Source organism: Saccostrea echinata, unplaced genomic scaffold, assembly GCF_033153115.1.
Source record: "Saccostrea echinata isolate AGI-Se365-2 ecotype Australia unplaced genomic scaffold, CSIRO_AGI_Sech_v1 ptg000054l, whole genome shotgun sequence".
Lineage (NCBI taxonomy): Eukaryota > Metazoa > Mollusca > Bivalvia > Ostreida > Ostreidae > Saccostrea > Saccostrea echinata.
The window spans coordinates 66,558,066-66,585,000 of record NW_026889803.1 but is presented as its reverse complement, the minus strand read 5'-3'; the positions used below and the strand labels follow the sequence as shown (position 1 = coordinate 66,585,000).

Here is a 26,935-nt window from a genome sequence, read left to right as displayed (position 1 = left end):
TTTTCAAAAGTTATGGCGAAGGTTAAAGTTTTTTAAAAATAAGTAAAACGTCAAGGTCAAAGGGTCAAAGTTGTTAGTATCCAAAGAAAGGTCTTGTCACAAGGATTACATATGTGAAGTATGAAAGCCCTAGCACTAACCATTCAAAAGTTATGACCAAGGTAAAAGTTTTTCAAAAGTAGGTCAAACTCCTATGTCAAGGTCAAAGGGTCAAAGTGGTTGGTATCCAAAGAAAGGTCTTGTCACAAGGATTACATATGTGAAGTATGAAAGCCCTAGCACCAACCATTCAAAAGTTATGGTCAAGGTTAAAGTTATTCAAAATTAGGTCAAACTCCTATGTCTAGGTCAAAGGGTCAAAGTGGTTGGTATCCAAAGGAAGGTGATGTCACAAGGATTACATATGTGAAGTATGAAAGCCCTTGCATCAACCATTCAAAAGTTATGGCCAGGGTTAAAGTTTTTCAAAAGTAGGTCAAACTCCTAGGTCAAGGTCAAAACGTCAAAGTGGTTGGTATCCAAAAAAAGGTCTTGTCACAAGGATTACATATGTGAAGTATGAAAGCCCTAGCTCCAACCATTTGAAAGTTATGGCCAAGGTTAAAGTTTTTCAAAATTAGGTCAAACTCCTAGGTCAAGGTCAAAGGGTCAAAGAGGTTGGTATCCAGAGGAAGGTCTTGTCACAAGGAATAAACGTGTGAAGTTTGAAACCCCAAGCACCAACTGTTCAAAAGTTATGGCCAAGGTTAAAGTTTTTCAAAAGTAGGTCAAACTCAAAGGTCAAGATCAAAAGGTCAAAGTTGTTGGTATCCAAAGGAAGGCCTTGTGACAAAGAATACACATATGAAGTTTGAAACCCCAAGCACCAACTGTTCAGAAGTTATGGCCAAGGTTAAAGTCTCATAAAATATCGCAAAAGTGGGTCAAACTCCAAGGTCAAGGTCAAAAGGTCAAATATGATGGTACCCAAAGAAAGGTCTTGTCACAAGGAATACACATGTGAAATATGAAAGTCATAGCTCCAACCAATCAAAATAACAGACAGACAAACAGATAAACAGACAAACAGACAGACAGGACAAAAACAATATACCCCCTGGATCTTTCGATCTGGGGGCATAAAAATCATCTAAAGCCATGATATGGAAGCATCTTCAGTTAGTGTAGTGTAGTAAGTGTATAGGAGGCTGAGGGTGGGGGGGCGGGGGTGGGTATTTTGCGATCACTTCTAATTTAATCTTTTGAATACTAAACTGATTTCTGCTTTTTCCTATCCAATGTGTTCATTCATGTGAGCAATGTAGCTCATGGGCCTTTTGTTTGAAGTTTTTCCTCCAATATTTTTCATCCAAATAGATCAAGGGCCCAAATCTTATTCTATCTTGAATGTCACATTAGAAATTGTGACAAAGAAAAAGTTTCGATCTACTTTGTATAATCAATTATTCGACCTTTCTGCACTTACAAAATGTCAGTTTTATTTCTAAAAAATTTAAGCAATACATTTATTTTAAAGTCTTAAGCTTTTACAGGAATTAAGCAGAATGGTCAAAGTAATCTCTTATATTCAGAAAAGAAAATTAGAAGTGTTGTCTGTGATGTCATTTTTTACATATTATTAAAAAAGTGTCGATTTGGAGCTAGAATTGGGGCTACTTTTTTCTGGACTTTGACAACATATTTACTGAATTTGTCTCAATATGATGTTAGAATTACTTGTAATAATAGTTTATTTAAAATATAACTTGGAACCAGCGTAAAGCATTTCACTGCACAAAATAACGGTGTGCAGCCTTGCAAGCTAAACTTATTCATGGTGCTGTTAAATGTCATCTGAAATACTGAAAAAAGGTAGGGGAGGGGTAAACAGGTCTGGTTTATTGTGTTCAAGTACTTAAAGGGTGTGAAAGGTATAGCTTAGATTTTGTTGTTTGTCACATAAATACGCATTCCCACTAAGGCCACACCAATTTGTAAAATAGTTCTTCAGATTTTCAAAAATAAAAAGTGAGGCGAGAGGGCGAAATAATTTTACAAATAATATTTTTCATTTTGGGGTTAAAATTTATGAGGCGAGCAAATTCAAGTAATATAATTTTTTTTTTGATGAATAAAGCATGATTTCAAAGAGCAAGCGCTTAAAAAATAATGACTAAATATTATTAGATATCATAAGTATACCACATGAACTTATGATTTTTAAATTTTTTTGATATTGTTTTCAATAATAAAAAGTTTTCAGGTTTCAAAGACTTTATTTTCATAACAAGTAATGTTTTGCTACATTAAATAAGGTCTTTTTGAAGAATTTCCTCTCCAATTTGTTGCCCATTCTATCAAATCATTACATAAATTCTGTGGTCTCATTTGCTTATAATTTTTCCAGGCAGAGAATAATTTTTGGAAGCATTCATAAAACGTGAAAATGCTTCTACTCTTTGTTTGTCATGTTTTGAATGAGATACGTGTTATATTTCAATTTAATTTCATTTCTACAAACAATCTTTTCACTTCGGGACATGTCCGGTCTTGAAATCTCAATTACATCGCTCTTAGAATTTTTTTTATTTTGAGAGCAAACATCATCAATATTCACCAAACCTTTCATGGACTTTTCAATGGTCTCTTTATAGTAACATCGAACAGCGCTTCAAAAGTTTCCTCGGCTTCTAGTTTGATGGCAGTATAAGTAAAAAATTCACATCCACTGTTTTGAACTATTGACGTATCGTACACATAAAGACTTTTAAGAGTAGACAAGCATCGTGTTGAACTTCACACATTGTTACACAGTATGAGTTACGAAGTATGAACTTTCTAAATCCTGTGCTTCTGTTATTCCTCAACCATTTGTTCTGAAGTCTTTTGTGCATTTGGTGTAAAAAGTTGAGAAAAAATGTACCCGGATATTTTTGGATGTGTGGGTGGACGTATTTTTTTTTTTATAATATTTGGATTTGTTACAAATAGAAGTTTCAAATCTGATGACCTATATTGCAAATTGGTATGGCCTTAAGACAGAGGTGTTAGTGTCAACAGCAATAAGTGTATAGTAATGAACAGCTTAGAATTCTTATAATTTTGTTACAGCTTTCTATAGAGGTTATCTTGTTTTCATTCAGTGGGTTACTGTTCTTTTATTTAGGTTTTGGCCTTCCAACTTTAAGATATGATGGTCCCAGGAAGTACTTTGGTGAAGTGCATGAACCAAAAGTCAGGTATTGATAAAAATAAATATTAAAATTGAAATGCTTAAAAGAAATTGGTCTGAATAGCATGTATTTAGCTCATTATCCTGAAGGAGGAATGCCACACCAAAATTTTATTTCATAGATTTTTTAAGACATCCCTGTTAAGTTATGGTTTCAGCATTGAAAGGCCAGTATTAGCTCTTAACGAGGAAATTACAAAAAAATGGACCAGCAAATATTTTTGAATTTTTAATATATTTTTGTATGTACTATACTAAGAAAAAATAGATTAAAATTTTGTTACCTTGCCTTGATTGTAGTGGAATGGGGGCAGTTTCAAAATATAGACAATTTTTCGTGGTTTTAGACACAATTATATGCTAAAACTACATAAAAAACAGGGAATTGATAAATTAAAAAATCTAAATGGTGAAATGTTTTTACTTTTCGCATATATTCATAACGCGATATACATTCCTCATTTAGAAAAAGTGGGGGTAGCCTTTATTGTAGTGAAAAGGTGGCATATCAAAACACAAAAATAGGACTTTAAATTATATCCAAGATACTTTGTAAGTTGCAATAGGTTTACATAATATCAAGAAATGATCGTTGTATTTATTTCACGGAAAACTATGGAGAGGGGTAAACACCCCAGGAGTCTGATCTACTTTTGAAAAGACCTTAACCATGGCCATAACTTTTAAACAGTTGGTGTTAAGGCTTTCATATTTCACCTGTGTTTTCCTTGTGACAAAATCTTTTTTTGAGTAACAACATTTTTTACCTCTTGACCTTGGAGTTTGACCTACTTTTATAAAACTTGAAACTTGGTCATAACTTTTGAACATGAACAGCTGGTGCTAGGGCTTTAATATTTCATTGTGTATTCCTCATGATAAGACCCTTCTTTGGGTAGCAAGCTAACTTTCTGTAGAGCCGAAGAGGTGGTCCACTTAAAGGGAATTTATAAGGAATGATTGAAGAATGTATCTTATATTTTCCAGCAACCTGTTCTGGACAGCACCAGAATTGTTACCAGGCTGTAAAACACTGGACCAAGTGAGATGTGGTACAAAAGCAGGAGATGTGTACTCGTGAGTAATGGCTTCATTTATAAAACTTCTTATCCAGCTAGAGCTGATGGATCACTGTACTTAGTAAAAGTCACGAACAATAAAGAAAACAATTATACCTTTGATTAATAATTGAAATATTTCATTTCTTTAGGCTATTGTTTATTTCACCTTCAAATGGACTTCACTTCACCCATAGTTTTATTCAATACATCTGGTGCATAAGGGATCCTTTTCTAAAAGAATGTTGGTTAGATTGTAGGCTATAACAGAGACCTAAACAATGTCTCTGGCTATAGCTACCATGGTCAGTTTTCAACCTGTGGGAGGAAATTAATTAGGGCCCCGCAAGGATTTGCGGGTGCCCTATAGTAATCACTCTGTCTGTCTGTCCGTCTGTCTGTCTGTCCGTCTGTCATTCTTCCGTCCACAAATTCTCTGTTTTTTTCTAATAACTTTTTTTAGGGTTGATCAATTAAGTTCAAATTTGGTATGTTGGTTGAATAGGCAGTAAGACATATTTTGATGCTAAGTTTGGTTCTCTTTGTCATCCGGTTTGGAGCTGGGGTGGTGGGGTGTATTCCTTAACTTTATATATAAGAGTGAATGGGCAAAGAGAGATAACTGCTGGAAATGTTCCTATTGTAAACTATGAAAGGCTGCAATGAGTCTCTTGGGATTAATTAACTTTCCTCTTGAAGAAAATCCAAAGCATTTATCTTTATCTGCCACATTGATATTAATTAACACCTCTGTCTGCAAATGAAGTTTGTTTTGAAGTTAAGGTCAGTTCTGAATGATGTTTACATTCTCTGAAATGTGGATTTAAATAATGTTCATACTTTATTTTGGTAAAATACACAATGAGTTATGATTTTATTGAATTCTAAAAACAAGATATAGATAAAGATATCTTTTTTATAATTATTATTTTTTCTTTTTTCTTTCTTTTTTCTGCCTTATGTAAATTCAAGCATACTATTTATTTTAACAGGTATTCAGATAATAACCTCATTCTATCATTGCTGAAAAAGTTCTTATTGTAAACTTAGAAGAAAAGGTTGAGAGAGCAGTATAATTAATCCCATGGGTTTGATTATCTTGCTGGTTTGCAAAATATTTTAGAGGGTTATCTTTCTGTCACTTTAAGATTAATTAACACCTTTGTCTGCAACTGATATTTGTTTTGGAGTTAAGGTCAAGCCTGGGTGATACATGTATTTGCATTCACTGAAGGCTGGCATTTTAGAAAACACATGCTTCAATTATTTTTAAATATACATTTAATTGTGTTATAATAGATATGATGTTTTTTACTGCCTTATTTAAATACAAGGATACTATTTACAGATTGTTGGATATTTAGCAGTTGCTGTTACTTATTCTTTAAATATTTTGAAATTTTTGGAATCAAGTAAAATTCTCATCCCCTAATCTGCACCCTTATATTTCTAACCCTTGGCAGGGCCCTTGCTGACTGGTCAGATTTCTAGTTTACATGCAGTTACTTTTGAATACAGATACATTAATATATCACCAACATGTCATTGTGCAACAAAGTCGTCAGCATTTCATTTGTCCTCTGAATGGGTGAAATGTTTTGAATGGCACTCCTATTGATAAATTTGACACTAAACCAAGCTATGATGCTGCTATGGACTATGCAAGTTTACCTTTATTTACCCGCCATGTTTATCTTAAACCGGAAGTACGAATTTCGTAAATTTGAAATCTCGATCCCGACTTAAATTTGACATCGGGGAGAAAAGAAAATGTTTTTTCTCAAATATTATTTTTTTCTGAAAATTAAAAAACTTGAGCTGCGGGTTTGTTAGCCTAAAAATGAAAAAAATGCTGGCCTAATGAAAGTTGTTTTCCAAGATTCCATGATATGTACATAAAATATTGTTTTCTCTTTTTCTTGGTTCAATTTGTTCCTGCTGGCTCTGATAACAATCTCTTCTATCAGAAGCCATTTTAAAATATTTACATTTGCCGATGTCTTTCTTTATATGACAATACTAATTGAATTGACTTTCAATTTTCAATGATATGCAGTGGTCACATGATCAGACTTTCTTGTGTATGGAAAGCAAACCATGAGCCATTTGGAAAGTTCCGATTGTGACATTGCATGACTTTGTATGTACGTTATGTTGCATTTCCATAACAAAGTCTAAATAGTGCCTATTTTTCCTTGTAACACGAATAAAAGTAAAATATAAATATAGGAAAAGAAAATATCATTTTTTAGAGTTTCTTTGGGATATGACATGAAGTCGTTACGTGATCAAATCTACTTTAACTTCGGGCATTATAGAATTTGATCACACGACCCACTTCATGTCATATCCCAATGAAACTCTAAAAATGATATCTTATGTCTTAATTGACTTCAAACTTTTGATTTGTCAAAACAACTCCCAGGTAATTGTATACACCTGCACTGATAATTTGCTAGTACATGGCCTACTGAACATAGCAATTGGCATTGTTTACATGGATCCAAGCTTGGATTGTAACTGGAAGTTGAAAGTGCAACCTAATTTACGAACCAAATCCGGAAGTTGGGAGATTTTCGGGTTGTTCGGCAAAAATTGGGTAAAAAGCATGACCCATCCTGTCATAAAAAATAATAGGGTTAAGGGTCGAAAAATTGGTAACTTGATGAAATTGAGTGAGTTGGCAACTATGTTGAATATTTGTACAAATTTAAACATCAATAATTAGCTAGGTCATTTAGTTGTCTTGTGAAAAATGGACAAGTATATTTACACACAAATTAAAACCTTGCATTTTAATGTGCAATAAAATAGGGGTTATAAATTCACCTATATATATATATACTTTTCTCTTTTGGTATAGTATAGTTGATGATATTCTAGTTTTCTTTGACCAGAAAACATGAATATTTGTTTTGGAATTTTACAGTTTTGCCATAATCATGGGAGAAATGTGCACACGTGAAGAACCATATACAAAGGAACTGGGCTTCTTAGATCCAGAGCAGATTCTCAAACTGGTTATAGATAAGGATGCTCCAAGTGCTGCTGCAGCTAAGAAGGTATATAAAAATGATAAGACACACTTGTTGCTTCTATTTGTTTCAAAATGCATCTGTTAGTGAAGTTTGTTGTTGTGTTGTAGATTTGGTACAAAATATACAGTGGCTGCAACATTATTGTTGACAAACCAATCATGTAGACTCATTCGTGTAACGTGCATAATTGTTTGTGTAACGTGCATAATTGTTCTTGTAATGTGCGTAATCGTTCGTGTAACGTGAGGGATTTTGCGTGAATCAGGTTCAAACGTTCAAGGTTTTAATCGTGCGTGATCATGCGGTTAGAAAATTTAATGTGCAAATTTCATTTTGTAAACTAGTTTTTATCAAAATGTAAATTGTTAAACAAGCATTTCACTTGTCTGTTTTTTTTGTTTTTTTTTGGTTAATTGAAATAAAAGAAATGAAGTATGATTTACAAAATTGAACAAACTAATTTTTGCTAGTAAATAATCAATAGAATAAGTCGTACAATATTGTATTCTTTTAATATAATGTAACTTTTAATGATAAAAAGTCTTTAAAATGTTTAACGATTTTTCCTCTGATGTTAATAATGTTTACTTCTAATTGTGGTCAAAATATTTTTTATATCAGAATATCAAAAATGTATATCTTTACAATAAAATTAACAATTCCCAATGCTTACATATAAATATTAAGTCGTGAATGTACACGTGATTGCGGGAGTTACTTTTATCACTGATACTTTATTTTTTATAATTTCTGCAAATGAATGAATTGTTAAAATAATGCTGATTTTAAAGATTCACCAATGGAAAAATAGATATAGTTTAATAAATTGATTTTTTTAAGCCAAATTATTTTTAATCTTATCCCCCTTACTGCATATCATAAAATCCAATAGAATCAGAACTCATTGCCCACCTATAATAACATGCAGCAATTGATAATAAATTTCATCGTTGCGTATCATAAAGATAAAAAAAATTCAGTTTTTCTAAGTCCGTGAATGGCATATCAAATATTTGTAATTAATTATCCAGTTTCAAAAATATTCATTTTTAAATATTTTTGTCCTTCAGTTTTTCCAATAATCAGTGAATTGCATAAATACAGTTGAACTTCTGTATCTCAAACACAGAAATCTTGTATACCATGGATATGTCGAAGTGATTAGGAAGTCCTAATTGTGGATTTCTTAAGTAGTTAACCCGTGATATCTCGAACCCTCGGATATCTCGAAGATTTTACTTGGTCCCATCGAGTTTGAAATTACGAGGTTTGACTGTAGTTATTTGTAATCTTAAATAACTATTAAGCCTTATTTCCTTTTGAAAATATCCACTTCTAAATATTTTTAGCTAATTTGTGTAAAGAATCGTGCGTTTGCGTTAGCAATCATGAAGAATTGTGTAACCAGGGTTCTCCAAAAGGGGTTTTACTATGGCTGCAAGCCATGGTTAAATTTATGTGCGCCATGGTTAAACGAGCTGTGCCATGGTTAAAATCGGAGGCCGCCATGATTATATTTTATTGCATTTCAATACTGACGCTTAATATTTAATAACCTGAGTAGTTAATTGTGTTTTTACTAGGACTGGCATGCACCTTGAGAGAAAGCAGACTGTACGTTTTAAACAAACATGGTCGTTGATCTGCGAATACCATGAAGCATGACAATTGAGAGTCAATCAGTTGATGATCAATATCTTGAGGGTTAATTTTTCTGTACACATGTAATTTCGAACTCCAATGTTCACTATATACATGTAATAACAAATTTACAAAAGATAACACAGGGCGCAGTAACGTGACGATGTCTAATAATCGACAAGCATTTGAATCAAGTTTCTGTGGCCAAAAATAATTTTCCTGTCCCTTGTACTTAATTAATTCCTCTTGCTTTATTTTTAAATATCAATGTTATTATTTTTCTGATTAAATGGACACTAAGTAATGCTAATCACCATGTCCAAGTTTTAGAGTTATCTCCCGTTTTTATGAAACGTCGCATAGTGCTATTTTTAGCAGTGGGGCACATGGAGAAGTAAACTATGGAAGAAAATCGGCGAAAAACGCATTAAAAAAAAAAAACTTTTAGAAAGAATAGAACAGAGAAAACAGTGTTGCAGTTATTTCAAATTCATGCTCCTGTTTATATTGAGTTTTGATACTTATACCATCAGTAAGTTTTCAAAGACCATTCAGTTAAAAGTTCAGACAATGTTAAGATGTCGGTGCTTCGCAAACCGTGACTAATCCGCGTATGGTCATCGTACTGTTAGAAAAGGTGTGAAACCAGGTGTCAGAATACGTTATAAAAGGTGTAATTATGTAATGGGACTAAATTTCTAATACTTTATAAGTGATACTAAGTTATATACAAAATTAATACGTTGTAAGCGGTGTTTTTTCCAATGAAATATATAGACAATTTGCTGGGACTATGGGATAGCTACTTTACATCCGGAGATACTTTATAACCGAGTACATTATAAAAGAAGTTTACTGCGTATACATGTATTAAATTTTAAAAAAATATATATATATATAAAATTCTTTTAAAATGATCCTACAGTTTTGATCCAATTTTGGTACATTTAGTACTTTTGTAAGTTAAGATACATAATCCTTTTTATTGTTTTATTTTTATTAGCTCTTCTGAGCCAAAGGCTCAAAGAGCTAATGCTATGGCCATTTGTGCGGTGTGCGTAAACTTTTTAGAATATGGGCCATAACTCAAGAACCCCTTGGCCAATTATTGTCAAATTTGTCACAGGATATCCTTGGCCCAAGGGCTCCCTTTTATACTAAAACTGGGGTTGTGACCCTTTAACAAGGGGAGATAATTAGGAAGATAGAAACAAAAGTACTGGTTACTAAAAAATCTTCTTCTCAAGAACCACTGGGCAGATTATCACCAAACTTACACAAAAGGATGAGGATATGTTGTAGATTAAAATTTGCATGGGGATTTACCCAGGGGCAAAGGGCGTGGTCTCAAGGTCACTTCAAAGTTGACCAAAAATTACATTTTATTAAAATGTTGATATTTTGCTTAATATAAGGACTAGGATCATCAAATCTTGTCAGTTGGTGCATCTAAGGACCTCATATCATGTTGACTCAAAAGTAGGTCACGGCGACCTACTTTTTAAATTTTGCGGCCATTCTTTTTCAAAGTGATTTAGAGACATATTTTGAACAATTTAAGGCCTATGATCATCAAACTTTGTCAGTTGATGCATCTTGAGTCCTCAAAGTACGTCAACTAAAAAGTAGGTCACCTTGACCTACTTTTTGAATTTTATGGCTAATCTTTTTTAAAACAATTAAGGTCATTAATTCGAATACGGGGAGGCTTAGAATCATTAAATCTTGTAAGATGATGCATCTTGGGGCCATAAAACATATTTATTAAAAAGTAGGTTACAGTGACCTACTTTTTGAACTTTGCAGGCATTCGATTTCAAAGCTTTTTAGAGGCATAATTTGGACATTTTAAGTCCTATGATCATAAAACTTTGTAAGTTGATGCATCTTGGGTCCTCAAAAAAGGTCAACTGAAAAGTAGGTCACCGTGACCTACTTTTCAATTTGTATGACTATAATTAAATATTTCAGGTACTAATTGGTTTAGAATCATCAAACTTTGTCAGTTGATGCATCTTGGGTCTTCAGAGTAGGTCGACTAAAAAGTAGGTCACAGTGACCTACTTTTGAAAATTTATGGTGTTAATTAAATATTTAGGGTACTAATTGGCTTAGAATCATCAAACTTTGTCAGTTGATGCATCTTGGGTCTTCAGAGTAGGTCGACTAAAAAGTAGGTCACCGTGACCTACTTTTGAAAATTTATGGCTTTAATTAAATATTTCGGGTACTAATTGGCTTAGAATCATCAAACTTTGTCAGTTTATGCGTCTTGGGTCCTCGGAGTACAACAACTGAAAAGTTAGTCAAGGTGACCTACTTTGAAATTTTATGGCTGTATTTAATATTTTCAGGAATTATTTGGCTTAGAATCATCAAACTTTGTCAGTTGATGCATCTTTGGTCCTCGGAGTAGGTTGACTGAAAAGTAGGTCACTGTGACCTACTTTTGAAAATTTATGGCTGTAATTAAATATTTTGGGTACTTATTGGCTAGAATCATCAGACTTTGTCAGTCGATGTATCTTTGGTCCTCGGAGTACACCAACTGAAAAGTAGGTCACAGTGACCTACTTTTGAAAATTTATGGCTTTAATTAAATATTACAGGTACTAATTGGCTTAGAATCATCAAACTTTGTCAGTTGATGCATCTTGGGTCCTTGGAGTAAAACAATTGAAAAGTAGGTCACTTTGACCTACTTATAAAATTTTATGGTTATAATTTTAAAAAATATTTTAGGTATTAATTGGCTTAGAATCATCAAACTTAGTTGATGGGTCCTCAGAGAATGACAAGTGATAAGTAGGTCACCATGACCAACTCTCAGGTACTAATTGGCTTAGAATCATCTTGGGTTCTCAGAGTGTGAATTGGAATTTCAAGGGTTTGTCTAAATATACAGGATACTTCGAGGCTTCAAATAGAAGTGATAGGTTGTACAGTTTATCAGAAGAGCGATTCAAGGCCCATGGGCCTCTTGTTTATTTCTCTTTTCTTTCCTTTTTTCTAAAATTTCTTGGGGGGGGGGCATATTTCCTTCTTGTTTTGCGATGGTTAAGTTTTGTGAAATCAATCTTGATTATGGAGCTTAGGGAGTGTAACGCATTCGTTCTTTTGATCACATTTCCCTTTCGCTCAGCTTCCTCCATGGTTAAATTTTCAAATGCGGAGAACCCTGTGTAACGTGTAGAATTGTGTGCATGAAGGATCGTTCCTGTAATGGGTTTAACCGTGCATTAATCATGTGAAATCAATGGTGTAACGTGATTGTTTGTAAATGTTGTCAACAATAATGTTGCAGCCACTGTAATTGTTAGACAGTTGAGATTGTTGTGTTGTAGATCTGGTACAAGAATGGAGGAGATACGACGAAACCTTTCCGACCAGAATTGGAGGACAGTTACCTCCCAGAGGAATATTCAGCCAGATCGGGCATGAGGAGGGTTTGGAATCTTTTTATCTACTTATTTAATTATTTTTATTAAAAACTTCCAAGCAGTTTTTTTTTTTTACGTGAGAAATTAAAGTTGATTATGCACTGACATAACTTTTCTCTTTCTAAATGCCTTTTTTTTTGGTAGTTGTTTGCCCAGTGCTGGAACAATAAACCTGATGTTCGACCAACATTCAGACAAACTCTGGACAGGCTGAATGAAATTTACCCTGTCAAGGGGGAGCTGATAGACAACCTGGTTAACATGGTATGTTGTGAATCACATCATTTACAATGCTCAGACAAAGGTCTGTGTTCCCAATACTGATTCATCAGTTTGTCTCTACAGGGAGCAAACACTTAAAACTTAATGCCAAATACATCAATAATCCTTTTTCAAGTAAAAAATATAGTGTATGTAAAGTAAATCCTAAAAAGGATGATTTAAGTGATATGTAGGTATATTTTCTTACAGCTGGAGAAGTACTCCAGTAATTTAGAAGCTATTGTGGCAGAAAGGACAAGGGAATTAGTGGCAGAAAAGGCAAGGACAGAAGAACTTATCAGTCAAATGTTGCCAAAGAAAGTAGCAGAGGATCTCAAACATGGTAAAACTGTGGAGCCTGAAGCATTTGAATGTGTCACCATATATTTCAGGTAAATTAATTCCCATCACTAACAAGTTAAGCAAAGTAAGGAGATGGAATAATCTAATGGAAGCTCTTAGTGCATCTGTATGATGATCTTTTGTGTCTGCATTTACAGAAGTGGTAACTAAATGTTTAGCTCTACTGACCAGAGACCAGAAGAGCTGATGCAATAGTACATATATGGCAAGAAATTGGTACTATGTTTTTAGGTCATACTTTTGTACCCTAGGGTACATCCCCTACTAAAGTATAACCTAAAAACGCAGTACCAATTTCTTGCCATATCTACAATAGTAAGGTGTCCATCATCCATCTATTCGTCTGTCTGTCTGTAAACAATTTTTTGAATGAAAAATGCTACTCCTCCTACAGTTTTGGTCAAATTTCAATATCACTTGGTACATAAGTAGACTACACTGATACATAATTTTATATGTTGGTTTTTTATTTCGACGAGCGGGTAAATCTAAAAATAAAAAAATGCTGGCATAATTTCAAAACTAGCAACTTTTAATCGACAGTGTTTCAACATCGAGTGTAGAAATCAATATCATTTATTTCCTGCTTCTTTCTCTTCTCTTGTATCTACATTTGGATGATTCGTGTAATGAAGTGACGGCATCCTGAAAACCAGACTTATGTTAAACTTGCAGAACCCAACATTTTTAGTGATGCATTTTGTCAATTGCTTACTTAACACAACTATAATCTAAGTGTTTCAGCACTATAAATATTGCTTATGATTTTATTAAACATCGTAAAATTTATCAGTCTTTGGTTTACCCACACTAAATGAAATCTGCGAATCTTGCTGACATCCAAGTTTCCAGGTTTAGGGAACCGTCTTTGATAGCGTTATTGATCAAGTTCTAGCATGGAAAAATCTTCAGAAACTCCCACTTTGTATTTCCTTGTGAATTTGCACTGAAATCAATGCCATCATGACTTAACTTTTTCTTGACACCCTATCCTGTTGACGGCCATATTTGCGATTTTTAACAAGGCCAATAGTCTGGATCATCTTGATGTTTGTCAAACGTTTTACTGATTTCTAAAATGCAGTCAAAATGCAGTCAGGAATTCCGGATATTTTTTGGCACCTCGCGAGCGCATGAGACAATTTTTATTTTATTCATTCGAGGATAAAAATGGGTAATGCACATTGTTGAATGAGATGGGAGCGGGTCTGAGAACCAAGTTGTTAATTTTTTTAGGCCTAAGATTTATATGAAAAATTTTAAAAAATCTGACATTTTTCAACCTCGGTATAATTTCCTGATCGATCGGGATTGATGTAGGACATATTAACTACCAATATTTGGTATTTTTACCCAAGAGAAAAATTTCCCCTGAATATTCTATTTTCCCTTTTTGATGAGTAAAAAATTCCCTTAAAATAAAAAGCTCAAATAATTTATTTTCTTCTTAAAAACTGGAAATTTAAATATGTGAAAGAAAAATTTTCATTAGGTGTATCTCTGAAATAGATATGTACCGGGTAGTTATACTTTGCTTTTTTATGCACACTAAATGGTCATAAAAATGCTTAAAATCAATTTCAGGGCTCTGCCCTGCACCCACTGGGGCCTGGTGCAAACCCTGGACTGATTTTCCCAATTTCTTCAGAAAGGGTAGTTCCCCCCAAAACCTAGATTAATCCCTGATTTGTACATGTATGTCATTGTTAGCATGTGCTCGGATTCATCCTCCAAACCTTTGCTAATTTGGATTTAGATTTCACATTTTTATCTTAAGGCAGATGTTAAATCGTTTTAGTTATTTAAAGACAATGTTAATTTTTCTTGTGATTTACTCATTTTCACTAGCATACAGCTGTTTAAAAGTGCCGTCAATATGTGATTGAGAGAATGAGATATCCCTCTGTAATTTATTCTTTTTATAAAAACACGCAATACACATTAGGTGAAAATATATCTACTGACACCTTAGCATCTACCTGTATGATGTCACCAACTGTGACAACAACTGGCCCGGAGGATTGCAGTATAACTGTTATTAAAACAACTTATTATCAGCTCAGGGAACTGATAATTTACTTCAAAATAAGCAATAATTCAATGTAAGTGATTTCAATTTAACTGATATTTTATTGCAAAGATAACAAGAAACTGAGACTGGGTTTAGTTTTTCTTCAAAATAAGCAATATTTCAAAATAAGCGATTTCAATATAAGTGGAGTAGGATGTAACACAAGTAGACTACATTAAGATAAATAATTATACCCCTGCTCCGAGGGAGAGGGGAGTATACTGTTTTATCCTTGTGTGTCTGTCCGTAACAAATTTTCATTGCAGTTATCTCAGCAACTGTTCACTGATGATACATGAAATTTTTTTGGCACACTCTTTGTTTAAGCATGCCATATGGTGGGATTCATTTTTGTACAAATCCGATGTCAACTTCCTGTTTATCCACATATCTGACCGTACCAAATTTCTATCAGTTTTTTCAGCAACTATTCATTGCTGATGCTTGAAATTTTAGCACACTCTTTGTCTAGGCATGCTATATATATGGTGGGATTCATTTTTGTACAAATCCAATGTCAACTTCCTGTTTATCCCTGTGTCTGTCCAAACCAAATTTCTGTCAGTTTTCTCAGCATCTATTCATTGCTGATGCTTGAAATTTTAGCATAATCTTTGTTTGGTGGGATTCATGAGAGTGTATATTCACATCGTAGCAGGGGTATTACTAGTGAGCATTGGCTCACAGACTTCTTGTCCTTTATCTTGGTTTTTTTTATTTCAATGAATGGTATTGCTTTGGTTACTAAAAATAGAAAATTTTGTGAAATTTCTTCAAAATGCTACTTGTACTATAGTTTTTGTCCAATTGCAGTTAAACTTGACTCAGAAAAAGACAGAACCAAGGATCATTATTTATTGCTATTGCCATAGATTCAAGTCAACCTTTGTTATGCCCCGCCATGAATATGGCCGGGGCATACTGTAAACCAACTTTTATTCGCGACGACTTCATTTCGCGATTTACCGGGGATAAACTAGTTCGCGGCGATTAATTTTCGCGATCAAGCCTTTTTTTGAGCTGTTGTTAATAGAAAGAGAGACTTTAAGAACCGGTGTAGCATAATATTTTGATACCGCGATATATTGAACCCGGGTTCAATATATCGCATAATATTTTGAACCCGGGTTCATTTTTTCGCTGCGATATAATGAACCCCCTTATAAAATATTGAACCCGGTGGGTTCCTTCCATCCTTCCGTCGCGCTTTGCATTTAGCTCGGTTCAAAGCTCATTTTCAAAGAAACTATCAAAGATATTTTCATCAAACTTCATATGCTGATAGATATTGATGAGAGCTATGCAACTGCATCAATATTTTTTACTTTGACCTTTCCATTGACCTTGACCTCAACTGCATCAACATTTTTTGACCTTGACCTTTCATTTGACCTTGACCCACTTTCATCAATTGGTGTTTAACTTCGTTTAAAAGAAACCATTCATAATATTTCATCAAACTTCATACGCTAATACATACTGATGTAAGCTTTTCAACTGCATCAACATTTTTTGACCTTGATTTTTTCTTTGACCTTAAGGGAGCCGACTGGGGTTTTATTGTGTGAAAACTACTATAGAGAAACTCTTTAATTTTATACCATATGTACCTTACATTGACTTCAGTATGCATGCCAAGTTTAGTAAAAATCTACCGTCCGGTTATTTTTAGGGACCATCTCAAAATACAGGTATATTTACTATAGGATTATATAGGAAAATACTATTTTTTCGAACTTCGTAGCAAATTATACAAATGCTACTATAGACTTTTTGCTCAAATTATATTATTTGATGGGTAATACTATATTGTACATTTTATGCAAGAAACACAAAATTCTACCGTCTGGTTTCCAGAGGGGGCATCTCAAAATGTCAAAATTCATTATATTTTCCTGTTTTTATGGAGTACAACAAAACATGATAGATACAACAGATTTACATAAAATATAATAAAAATGATTGTGATATTCTCAATTTCCAGTGTTTAAAATTTCAAGAGCATCTGTTTTATACTTTTTATTTTATGACATAATTAATGACCCGCTTAAAGAACTTTGGTTTTTCATTACGTCAAAAACACACTATTACGACATCTATCTACCCATCATTTGAAAAAATAGTTTAAAAAATCAGTTATTTAAAAAAGTAATTAGATTTTTTAACCTGCGATTTCCTAAATTTGTTAGTTTTTATAAATTATGTAAAAATAGTTGCTTTAAAAGAGAAAATACGCTTTATTTTACTATGCTGCGCGAAGTATTGCGCAATGAAAACCCCAGTTGGCCCCCTTAACTTCATTTATTTTAAATTAGTGTTTAGCTCAGTTTTAAATAAACCATTCTAAATATTTTTATTAAACTTAATATGCTGATACGTATATATGAGAGCTATTCAACTGCATCAAAAATGTTTGACCTTGAACTTTCCTGTGACCTTGACCTCACTTTTCTTAAATTTGAATTTTGCTTAGTTTTAAAAAAAAACATTTAAGATATATTTATGTAAGCTTATGCACTTATACATAATTTGGTGAGAATTTATCATCTATATCCAACTTCTTAGATTTCAATTTTAAAGAAGCTATTCAAGATATTCTCATCAAATTTCATACACTAATACAAATTTTCATGTTGTATCACTAATAAACCCTGGGCAGGGCATTCATGTCCTATGGACATATTTCTAGTTAATTAAGTAAAAACCAGTAGAGCTACAGTCTCATCAGAGACTTCCGTATTTTGATGTCTCAGAAAGTGCTATTGTTTGCTTTTGTTTTTCAGTGACTTGGTAGGATTTACAGCTATTGCCCGTGACAGCACACCATTCCAGGTAGTCACGCTTCTCAATGATCTCTATACATGTTTTGATGCTATATTGGACCACTATGATGTGTACAAAGTGGAGACCATTGGTGATGCATGTAAGTTCCCAACAATGACTTTCTTTACAATTTGAAGATTTTTTCTGATTTTTAATACATGTATGTTAATTCTATTTGATAAGACAAACATTAGAAAGTGAGTTTGATGTGTGCCTTCTCTTAATTTGAACAAATTGATATTTCTGTGGAGGTCAGTAACAAAACTAATAACTGACCAAAAATACAGTTGTTATGTTATGTTATACAGTTGTGTATGAGTTGTGACCTGAATATTACAGACTGTAGTTTTAGGGATATTCAAGCAAAGTGTATTAGAGGCTGGGACAACAAACTGAATTTTTAATCGAACTTGTTTGTGGATTTTTGTAGATATGGTTGTCAGTGGACTACCAATCAGAAATGGCAATCTTCACGCCGGGGAGATCGCTACAATGTCATTAGAGTTACTATCTGCTGTACTGACTTTTAAGATCAGGCATATGCCAGAGAAGTTCTTACAGCTACGATGTGGAATGCATTCAGGTTTGTAAGACTTGTCAGTTAACACAAACTGATTTGATATTTAGGTTTCCTTAATTACTCAGTCCATTGTCATATGTTGGACGTAAATTTTTGAACATTTTCAGCTCTTGAACCACAGAACAAATTTCCACTAAATTTGGCAGATAACATTAACAGGTGAAGGGGTACAAAAATTGTGAATTTCATGGTACTTGGGACCTTAGGGGTGGGGCTAAAACCATCAACATTAGTGCTATCTTTAAGAATCTTAAATCTTGGATGTCAAGCAGTCAAACTGTTGTGATTATTGTAATAAGGATTGAGCCCTCTACCAAAATTGGGAAAGTCATGGCTCCAGGATCAGGAGTTCTGGAGTTAGGGTGGGGCTCTAATAGTCATATTGTGAAAGTGGATATATTCTTTAAAAATATTCTCCTCTACTACCCCTGTATTTTAGCAGATAAACTACATGGTACATGGTTATGATGAGCAAGAGTGCCTCTTCCAAAATTGTGAAATTTGTGGCCCCAGGGTCATTGATTTGGGAGGAGGAGGGGGTGGGGCTCTATTGATTACAAAGTGAAAATGCATTATTTCTTTTGAAAATCTTCTTTGCTCCTGGGAATTAAGTAAAAAAACTAATGGATAGTTATGATAAGCAAGTGTGCCTCTTCCAAAATTGTGAATTTCATGGCCCCTGGGTCAGGGTTTCTGTTGTTAGGATGGGCTTCTATTGATTACATAGTGAAAAGGCATTATTTCTTTGAAAATCTTCTTTTCTGCCCCTGTGTATTAAAGCTGAACACGATTCATAAAATGAATTTGTCTGCCATATTTGATTATTCACTTGCTATATCTGAGGGCCCCTATATGAGCCGCTCACTTAGCCACTGTTCAGTACAATCAATTTTCACTGGTGTAGATGGACACATGCTACACAGCACTCGGTAGCGACAAAATATAAATTTGTACTTTAAATGCAGGAGAGTAAGACACCGAAGAAACTTGCAACAGTTGCACAGGTTAGTGCAGTATACAAACAAACACAAATACATGTAACTGCAAAAAAATAAAGGCGATGCAAGATAACCAGCACGAACGTGTCGCCATTCCACGCCAATACCCTTGACAATAAAGCAGTCAGGTGTAAGAATGCGAAGGCTATGTCTCTGTGCTGATATCGTAGATAGTGTAATCAAATATGGCGTATGCCTATTTACAAGTTGTGTTCAGCTTTAAGCAGACAAAATAAATCAGTGATGATTCTGTTCTGATATTTAGCGGAATTCAGCTAATTTGAATCTAAGAATCCAATATTTATGTGTGTCACTAATTTGAATCTAAGAATCCAATATTTACGAGTGTTTTCCGATATTTCAGTACTTTCAAATTTTGCAGCGATCTGATTCCATTTTCTGTCCAGGTAAAAAATTCAAATTGTTTCATGCCTGGGTTGGGGCGGTATTTATCAACATCATATATATCACCATTATAAACTATTTTTAAAAGCAGGTCATATAGGTTACATTCAAAGTCATGAGGTCAGAAATACTTGTACTTAATCCGTAACTCTCAAAGTTTTTAAGATATAAGGTTGGACAGACAGATGCTTGTCAAAGTGATTCCAAATTGTTGTCCTGCTTTATACAGTCAACGTAAAAGTCATCTTGAGAACTTGGACCATTAGTCTAATTGATATGATTTTGATTTAAATTTTTCTATACAGTTGTTATCTCGAACTCAATGGGGCCAAGAAAAAACTTAGAGATATCCAAGGATTTGAGATATCAAGTGTAAAATACTTAAAAACTAAGTGGTAGGGACTTACAAATCACTTTAACACATCCATGGTGGACATATCAGTGTTTGAGATACTCAAGTTCAACTGTATATTAAATTGCCCAAAAGAGAAATGTTCCTGTGGTAAGCGTTGTGACTTTTTTATAATTTCAGGGCCGTGTGTTGCTGGAGTGGTCGGGCTGAAGATGCCTAGGTATTGTCTGTTTGGAGACACAGTTAACACAGCATCAAGAATGGAGTCCAGCTCAGTAGGTGAGTGTGTCAATTAGGTTGGAATCTTTTTATTTGTAATTGTTGTGGGGCCAATTTTCTAGGATTATGTAAAGTTTACATATTTATTGAGATGTAATATTGTAGGCAAATGTCATATTTCAAAAGACATCTCCTATATTCCAGTTATATTTCACAGGTAAATTTTGGGGTAAGAAATACCCTTGAAATCTGGACCCCCCCCCCCCCCCCCAAAAAAAACAAACAAACAAAAAAACACAAGTCACAATAGTGATATTTGACTCAGTCTTGGCAGAAGTATTTATTTAGTTTTCAAGAATTTAAACATAGTAAATAATGGAAATTTTTAGCTCAACTGGTCAGACCAGAAGAGCTTATGCTATAGAAAGGTGTCCATCTGTCTGTCTGTAAACAATAAAGAATGCTACTCCTACAGTTTTGGTTGATTTTTGATATAACACAGCCTGCAAGTAGACTAGACTGAGATACATAATTCTGTTTATCATAAAATTCTTTCAGAAGGCTACTCCTCCTACAGTTTTAGTCTTGTTGCCATAAATCTTGCCAAAAAGAGAATAAAGCAAGGATCATTATTCTGTATATTGCTGTTGCAAAGTTTCAAGTCTAATTGCTACTGTTCTTCTGTTTTAAGTACAAACCTATAGAGCTATAGTTTCATCATAGACCCCTTTTTTTTTGCTCACCTGAGCTGAAACTCAAGTGAGCTTTTCTGATCACATTATTAGTCAAATTAATACAGAGGTATTTTCAGGTAGTGTAGATTTAAGTTTGTTTAAACCATGACCCCGGGGGTAGGGTGGGGCCAAAACAGTGGGTCAAAGTTTTACATAGGAATATATAGGTCTAATGGTTAAGGGGTATTTGAGTAAAACACATTAAAGACTTCAAATAGTGGAATGACCTGATAGCCCTTGGAATGGACTAGCCAAACCAAAGGATATATAAGCAAAGCTTTGGGAAAGTCAGGTATTTAGAAGCTAGTTGAAGAAGTTGAATGTTGAATCAACAATAAAGAATTTACGGGTAAGAGCAAAATAAAAGTTATAAGCACCAGTGACAAGTATCCTAGAGAATTGATGTTAATTTGTGGGTGTAGTAAATCTGAAGAAGATTTAGACACCCAGTTCTTATGTATCAATGGAAACCAAGGGGAGAAACATGTTGCAAGTAGAACCTTACCCAGTCACCATCTCTAGATAAGAGAAAAGTACTGAGTGATTTACCCTCAGACATAGCTGTCTTAATAATCATTCCAATCATTAACTCAGACAGAGTAAAAGGAAAACCTATATATCCCTTGTAAGAACCTGATCATACACTGTACATGTTACATAGGAAATATCTTCTCAAGAACAACTAAGCCATTATTAGTAATACATTATTTATTATTATTTATACAGAAGCAACCTTAGGTATTGTAGAATCAAGTTTGTTCAAATTATGACACCCAGGGGTTGGGGGCACATCAGAGGGTCAAAGTTTTGCATAAGAATATATAGGGATCATCTTGAAGAAATCTGCTGCTCAAGAACATCGAGGCCATGATTAGTCATATTATTATAGAAGCATCCTCAGGTAGTGTAGATTCAGATTTGTTCAAATTTAGGGTGGGGCCATAGTGAGCAATCAGAGTTTTACATAGGAATACATAGGGGAAATTTTTTTAAAATTCTTCTGTTTATGAACAGCAAAGCAATGATTTGTAATATTGATGTGAAAGCATCCTGAGGTAGTGTAAATTGTAGCCCTCCTCCCCTCTTCTTTCAATACTGAACTGATTTCTGCTTCTTACTAGCCAATGTGCTGAGGTGAAAGATGTGGCCCATTGGTCTCTTGTTTGCATATAGGAGACAAATTTCATGCCATCTAATTATGAACAAAAAATGTTCTATGTGTAAATTTTGTGTCGCATCATCTAGTGTTTCAGTCCCAGTTGGGGGCTATGAAACTGTGATATTAAGGTGACTGTCAATCCTCAAGAGTCTCTTGTTTAATTGTTAATACTGGACAAATGTATAGATCTTCATAAAGTATCTAGTACCTTTGGTTTAGAGGTACATGACAGAAGTATCAAATTCATTTTACCCCTTGGCAATAGAGGCTTGTACCTGGTGATATTTTTCTTGTTTGTTAGCTCTGAGAGCCCACATGAGTGAGAGTACAGCAGCCATCTTGGAGGAGTTGGGAGGATATCATCTAGAGTGCCGAGGAGAAAGAGAAGTCAAGGTACGACTCATTTCCTCTACAAGCAGAAAAAAAATTTTCAGTATATAAATTTTTCCTACTTAAGAATGTTGTGTTTTTGAACCTTAAGTCCAAGAGTAAAGTATTGTTTGAATTTCATCACAGGGAAAAGGAATAATGAAAACCTACTGGTTAAATGGGAAAGATGGATTTGATAAAGCCTTACCAGGGAGAGAGTTGGCAGTCTCACTATCACAGCATGAGTTCAAGTAGACTTGTCTGTGGATATAAATACATTACATCACATGGGAATATGATGTAACATGTATGGGAACAGTATTAACTTCTGACTGAATTAACCAAAATATTTAGTTGGCAGCAAAAAAGTTCTCCTGATAAGCATAAAGAGAAGATGGCCATTTGGAGAGGATTAAGGGAAAGATTACTTGTTTTATTTAGAAAAAAACTAACCTGTGGTTATAATTGGTCAAAAGGCCTAGCTGTTAAAATCAATGATCAAAGGTAAAGTAAACAAGTTTAGAGTGGAACCATCATAACTTAACCTGACTTTCCTGTACTCTACAGCTTTACCTTAAAGCAAATATTTGAAATATCAAGCAATTATTGAATCTTTAGATAGGACTGAAACAATACATCCACGTAATGATACTTGATCACATATAATAGACAACTTTCACATTCTTAAGAGATCTCTCTTTGTTGGTATAACAAGCATCCTTCTTACTTTATTAATTTTCAACAGTGAAGTACTGTAATATATTATTTTAAACTTTCTCCTTCCTTAAGAAATATTTGTTGGAATTGCTGCAAGTGGGGGGGGGGGAACTTTTTTTTCTTCCAAATTGAAATTGAACTTGAATGAAAACTGGTGATAAAAATCTCAATAAAAAGTAAACACATTGTTTTCAAACTTTTTGTAAAAAGTACAATGTATCTCCAATCAAGCCAGAAACCCTGTTTTTGCTTAGATCTGACACCAATTGTGTTTTGGCAGTGCATGTAATAACAGATCAAGAATTAACTAAATAAACTTAGAGCGTTCGAAGGAATGCATGTGTCGCCTGCTTTGTAGCTTCATTAAAGATATAAATAAATTTAAGAGTGGTCAGTTTTTTTTTTTACTATAAGCATGATAGACTGATAGTTCAGGGCTATTCCAGGAAAAAATGTATGGGGGGGTTGGAAGGCACTTTTATTTTTACCCCACCACCCATACAGTTTTAATTACCTTCTCCCCCACCCCCCATAAAATTAAAAATGCTTTTGATACAACCACCCATCTAATTTTTTTTTAAATTGTCTTATAGTCAAATATATGTAAAATAAAATTTTATGTTGAATACTGTAATTTATCTGACTTAGTATGAGTTGTTGGCTTTTGGCCTCTATCCAAAGCTACAGCTTAATAAAATGTGCTCCTTTAGGTCTATAATACTCAACACTAAAAGCTTAAATGATAGTAATTTGTATATATGTTTCTAGATGATGCATGACATTGTAATCTGTAAAGTTCAAGTTGTGATAAAACTAATATAGTAGACATGACATTCCTACAATTATTTAAAATATATGTTGTGAATTATAACATATCATTGGTAGTTATTCTTTCACCTTGTTCATGATAATTAACAAAATGATTCCAATTTCTTTTTTTTTTTGGGGGGGGGGGGGGGTTGAAGGGATGAACACATTACAGTTGACACTTAACAGGTTAGGGACTAGTATGTAGCTGAAATAATACTTTGTTTTAACCCATATCTCATCTTCCTTTTACTCTGTATGTGGTGTAAAGTAAACTATTTGACTTGCAACTTCATAGCCATGCTCTACCTGCTCTAAAATGTTCATTATCAGATATGTTTTTCTTTTCTACTTTCGGTTTAAAATAAAACAATCTTTCTGAGTGTTTCAAATATCATTTAATTTAGCAATGTAATCATGTTTGATTAAACTAGCGAAAAGAAACTGAAGCACGGAGTCCAAAGCACATACTGTCACATGCTTTTATAGATATCTGCCCTTGTTTCCGGTTTGTTCGATACTACTTTCACTTTCAATGTATACACACTTTTTTACCACCGTTTAGGGCGAGTGTTTTATTTAAAAAAATGTATATATCGATATTTACTGATTTATACAGAAGTACTAAACAGTTGATTATTTGTGAGGGTAAATACAACCACCCATCTAAAAATATATCGGATGAGGACAACCACCCATACAAATTTAATTGCTCCACCCCCCACTACCCATAAAAAAATTTATGAAGTGCCGTCCAACCCTCCCATACATTTTTTCCTGGAATAGCCCTCATGCATTTGCCTGCAAAGAAAATATGGTACCATAACCCTCAAATGAGTAATTAAAATGCAATTATTAGAAATAACTGTCATTTTATTAATAAGTGTTTTCAACAATCTTCCAAAGAGATTTCAGTCTGTCTTTTAACTGCAATTGTCAGTCTACACTATCCATTGTTGAATACCGATCCCGATGTATTTTTATGGTATTTAAATATGTTTGTGTGGTAACTGAATAGCATACAGTTTCAAAAGCACTTTTTCGTCAGCTTAACCTGTTTCCAATAATCATTCCAAAGAGATTTTAGTCTATATTTACTGCAATTCTCAGTCTACATGATCCACTATGGAATACCGATCGCGATGTATTTTCATGGTATTTAAATATAAATTTGTATGGTAACTGAATATCTTACTGTTTCAAAGTACACTATCATGAGCTCATAAACATGTATAAATGCTAATTATCTAAACCCTGCCTCTTAAAATTCAAAAGTCATAAGTTTAAACTGCCCGAGATATTTTTTGCAAAGTACGTCCAAGGTCAAGGTCAAGTGGATTTTAATGCTGGTATTTTTTATATCGTCTTGTGGCAAACAGTGCACATGCTAAATAGCATAGACTTGCCTCTTAAATGTCAAAAATGTGCTGTATATATTTTGAAAAGTAGTCAAGCTCAGAGATCACAAGGTCGGTAACCATGGTAATTTACAAAAGCCATAGTGCCAAGCATTATATGTGCAAAATATCAAATCCATACCTCTTACAATTCTTGAGATATAGGGTGTGACAGACAGACAGCTAGACAGACAGATGCTGGGTAAAGTGTTCCCTTGGTGCCACTCTGCTCTGCAGGCAACACAAAAATGACTTTCAACTTTATCATTGCCCAATGTTATTTTGGTCCAACCTATCAATTATCTTCATCACATAAGTGTTTGAATCTCCTGTGTATAAACACAGAATACAAGCAATGCATTAATGTAGACATGAATTAATCTTGAAAAGGATGTCTTTACTTACCTTTAAAAAGTGACTTGATTTGCTCTAAAATACAGCCAGAATGAAGAATTTGGCATCCTTTTTATGCCCTGCCATGAATATGGCCTGGGCATATAGTGTATGTCATGTCCGTCTTCTGTCCTTCCATCCTTCCGTCTGTCCTTCCGTTGTGCTTTGTGTTTAGCTCAGTCCAAAGCTCAGTTTCAAAGAAACAATCCAAAATATTTTCATCAAACTTCATATGCTGATAGATATTGATGAGAACTTGCATCAACATTTTTTTTAACCTTTCCTTTGACCTTGACCTCACTTATATTAGTGTTTAGCTCAGTTTTAAAGATACCGTTTAAGATAGTTTAATCAAACTTCACGTTGTTATATACTGATGAGAGCTGTTCAACTGCATCAACATTTTTTGACCTTGACCTTTCCTTTGACCTTGACCTCACTTTTCTTAAATTAGTGTTTAGCTCAGTTTTAAAGAAACCATTCAAGATATTTTTATCAAACTTCATGTGCTGATACATACTGATAAGAGCTATTCAACTGCATCAACATTTTTGTCCTTGACCTTTCCTTTGACCCTGACCTCACTTTTCTTAAATTAGTGTTTAGCTCAGTTTTAAAGAAATCATTCAGGATAGTGTTATCAAACTTCATATGCTGATACATACTAATGGACTTTAGCGAGAAGCACTGACTTTTACAGTCGACGACTTACTTTGACATTTAAACCTGCTTTATGTACGGAGGTATGGAATTGATAATAAATAAGAAAACCTTAATAGTTGGTTATAGGTATTTTGTTTAGGGCACTTCATGATTAACTGGTATGCAATCAACGCAAGTGATGATGGGAGGCAGAATTACGTAGCTTTATTTATTTATCGTGAGGTTTAGTATCTCCT

At 33.9% G+C, this 26,935-nt stretch overlaps 1 protein-coding gene and 1 long non-coding RNA gene across 2 annotated transcripts in view; one reads left to right on the top strand and one right to left on the bottom strand.

Annotated features, from left to right (window-relative positions):
• LOC133205689 (uncharacterized) overlaps window positions 1–23,443 on the top strand; it is a 204,308-nt gene extending 180,865 nt beyond the window's left edge. The window contains exons 25-35 of the mRNA XM_061341541.1: window positions 3,146–3,218; window positions 4,199–4,288; window positions 7,199–7,331; window positions 12,293–12,394; window positions 12,533–12,652; window positions 12,860–13,041; window positions 17,867–18,006; window positions 18,337–18,489; window positions 20,422–20,520; window positions 22,655–22,746; window positions 22,870–23,443. Coding sequence (XP_061197525.1) covers window positions 3,146–3,218; window positions 4,199–4,288; window positions 7,199–7,331; window positions 12,293–12,394; window positions 12,533–12,652; window positions 12,860–13,041; window positions 17,867–18,006; window positions 18,337–18,489; window positions 20,422–20,520; window positions 22,655–22,746; window positions 22,870–22,977 — 1,292 coding nt within the window. The 3' untranslated portion in view covers window positions 22,978–23,443. The remainder of the gene's footprint in view (window positions 1–3,145; window positions 3,219–4,198; window positions 4,289–7,198; window positions 7,332–12,292; window positions 12,395–12,532; window positions 12,653–12,859; window positions 13,042–17,866; window positions 18,007–18,336; window positions 18,490–20,421; window positions 20,521–22,654; window positions 22,747–22,869) is intronic.
• On the bottom strand, window positions 13,524–13,935 carry LOC133205846 (uncharacterized). The gene is made up of 2 exons (XR_009723670.1): window positions 13,822–13,935; window positions 13,524–13,657 (listed from the first exon to the last, which is right to left on the bottom strand). It is a non-coding gene; the product is annotated as an uncharacterized LOC133205846 (long non-coding RNA).
• Window positions 23,444–26,935: the final 3,492 nt, after the last annotated feature.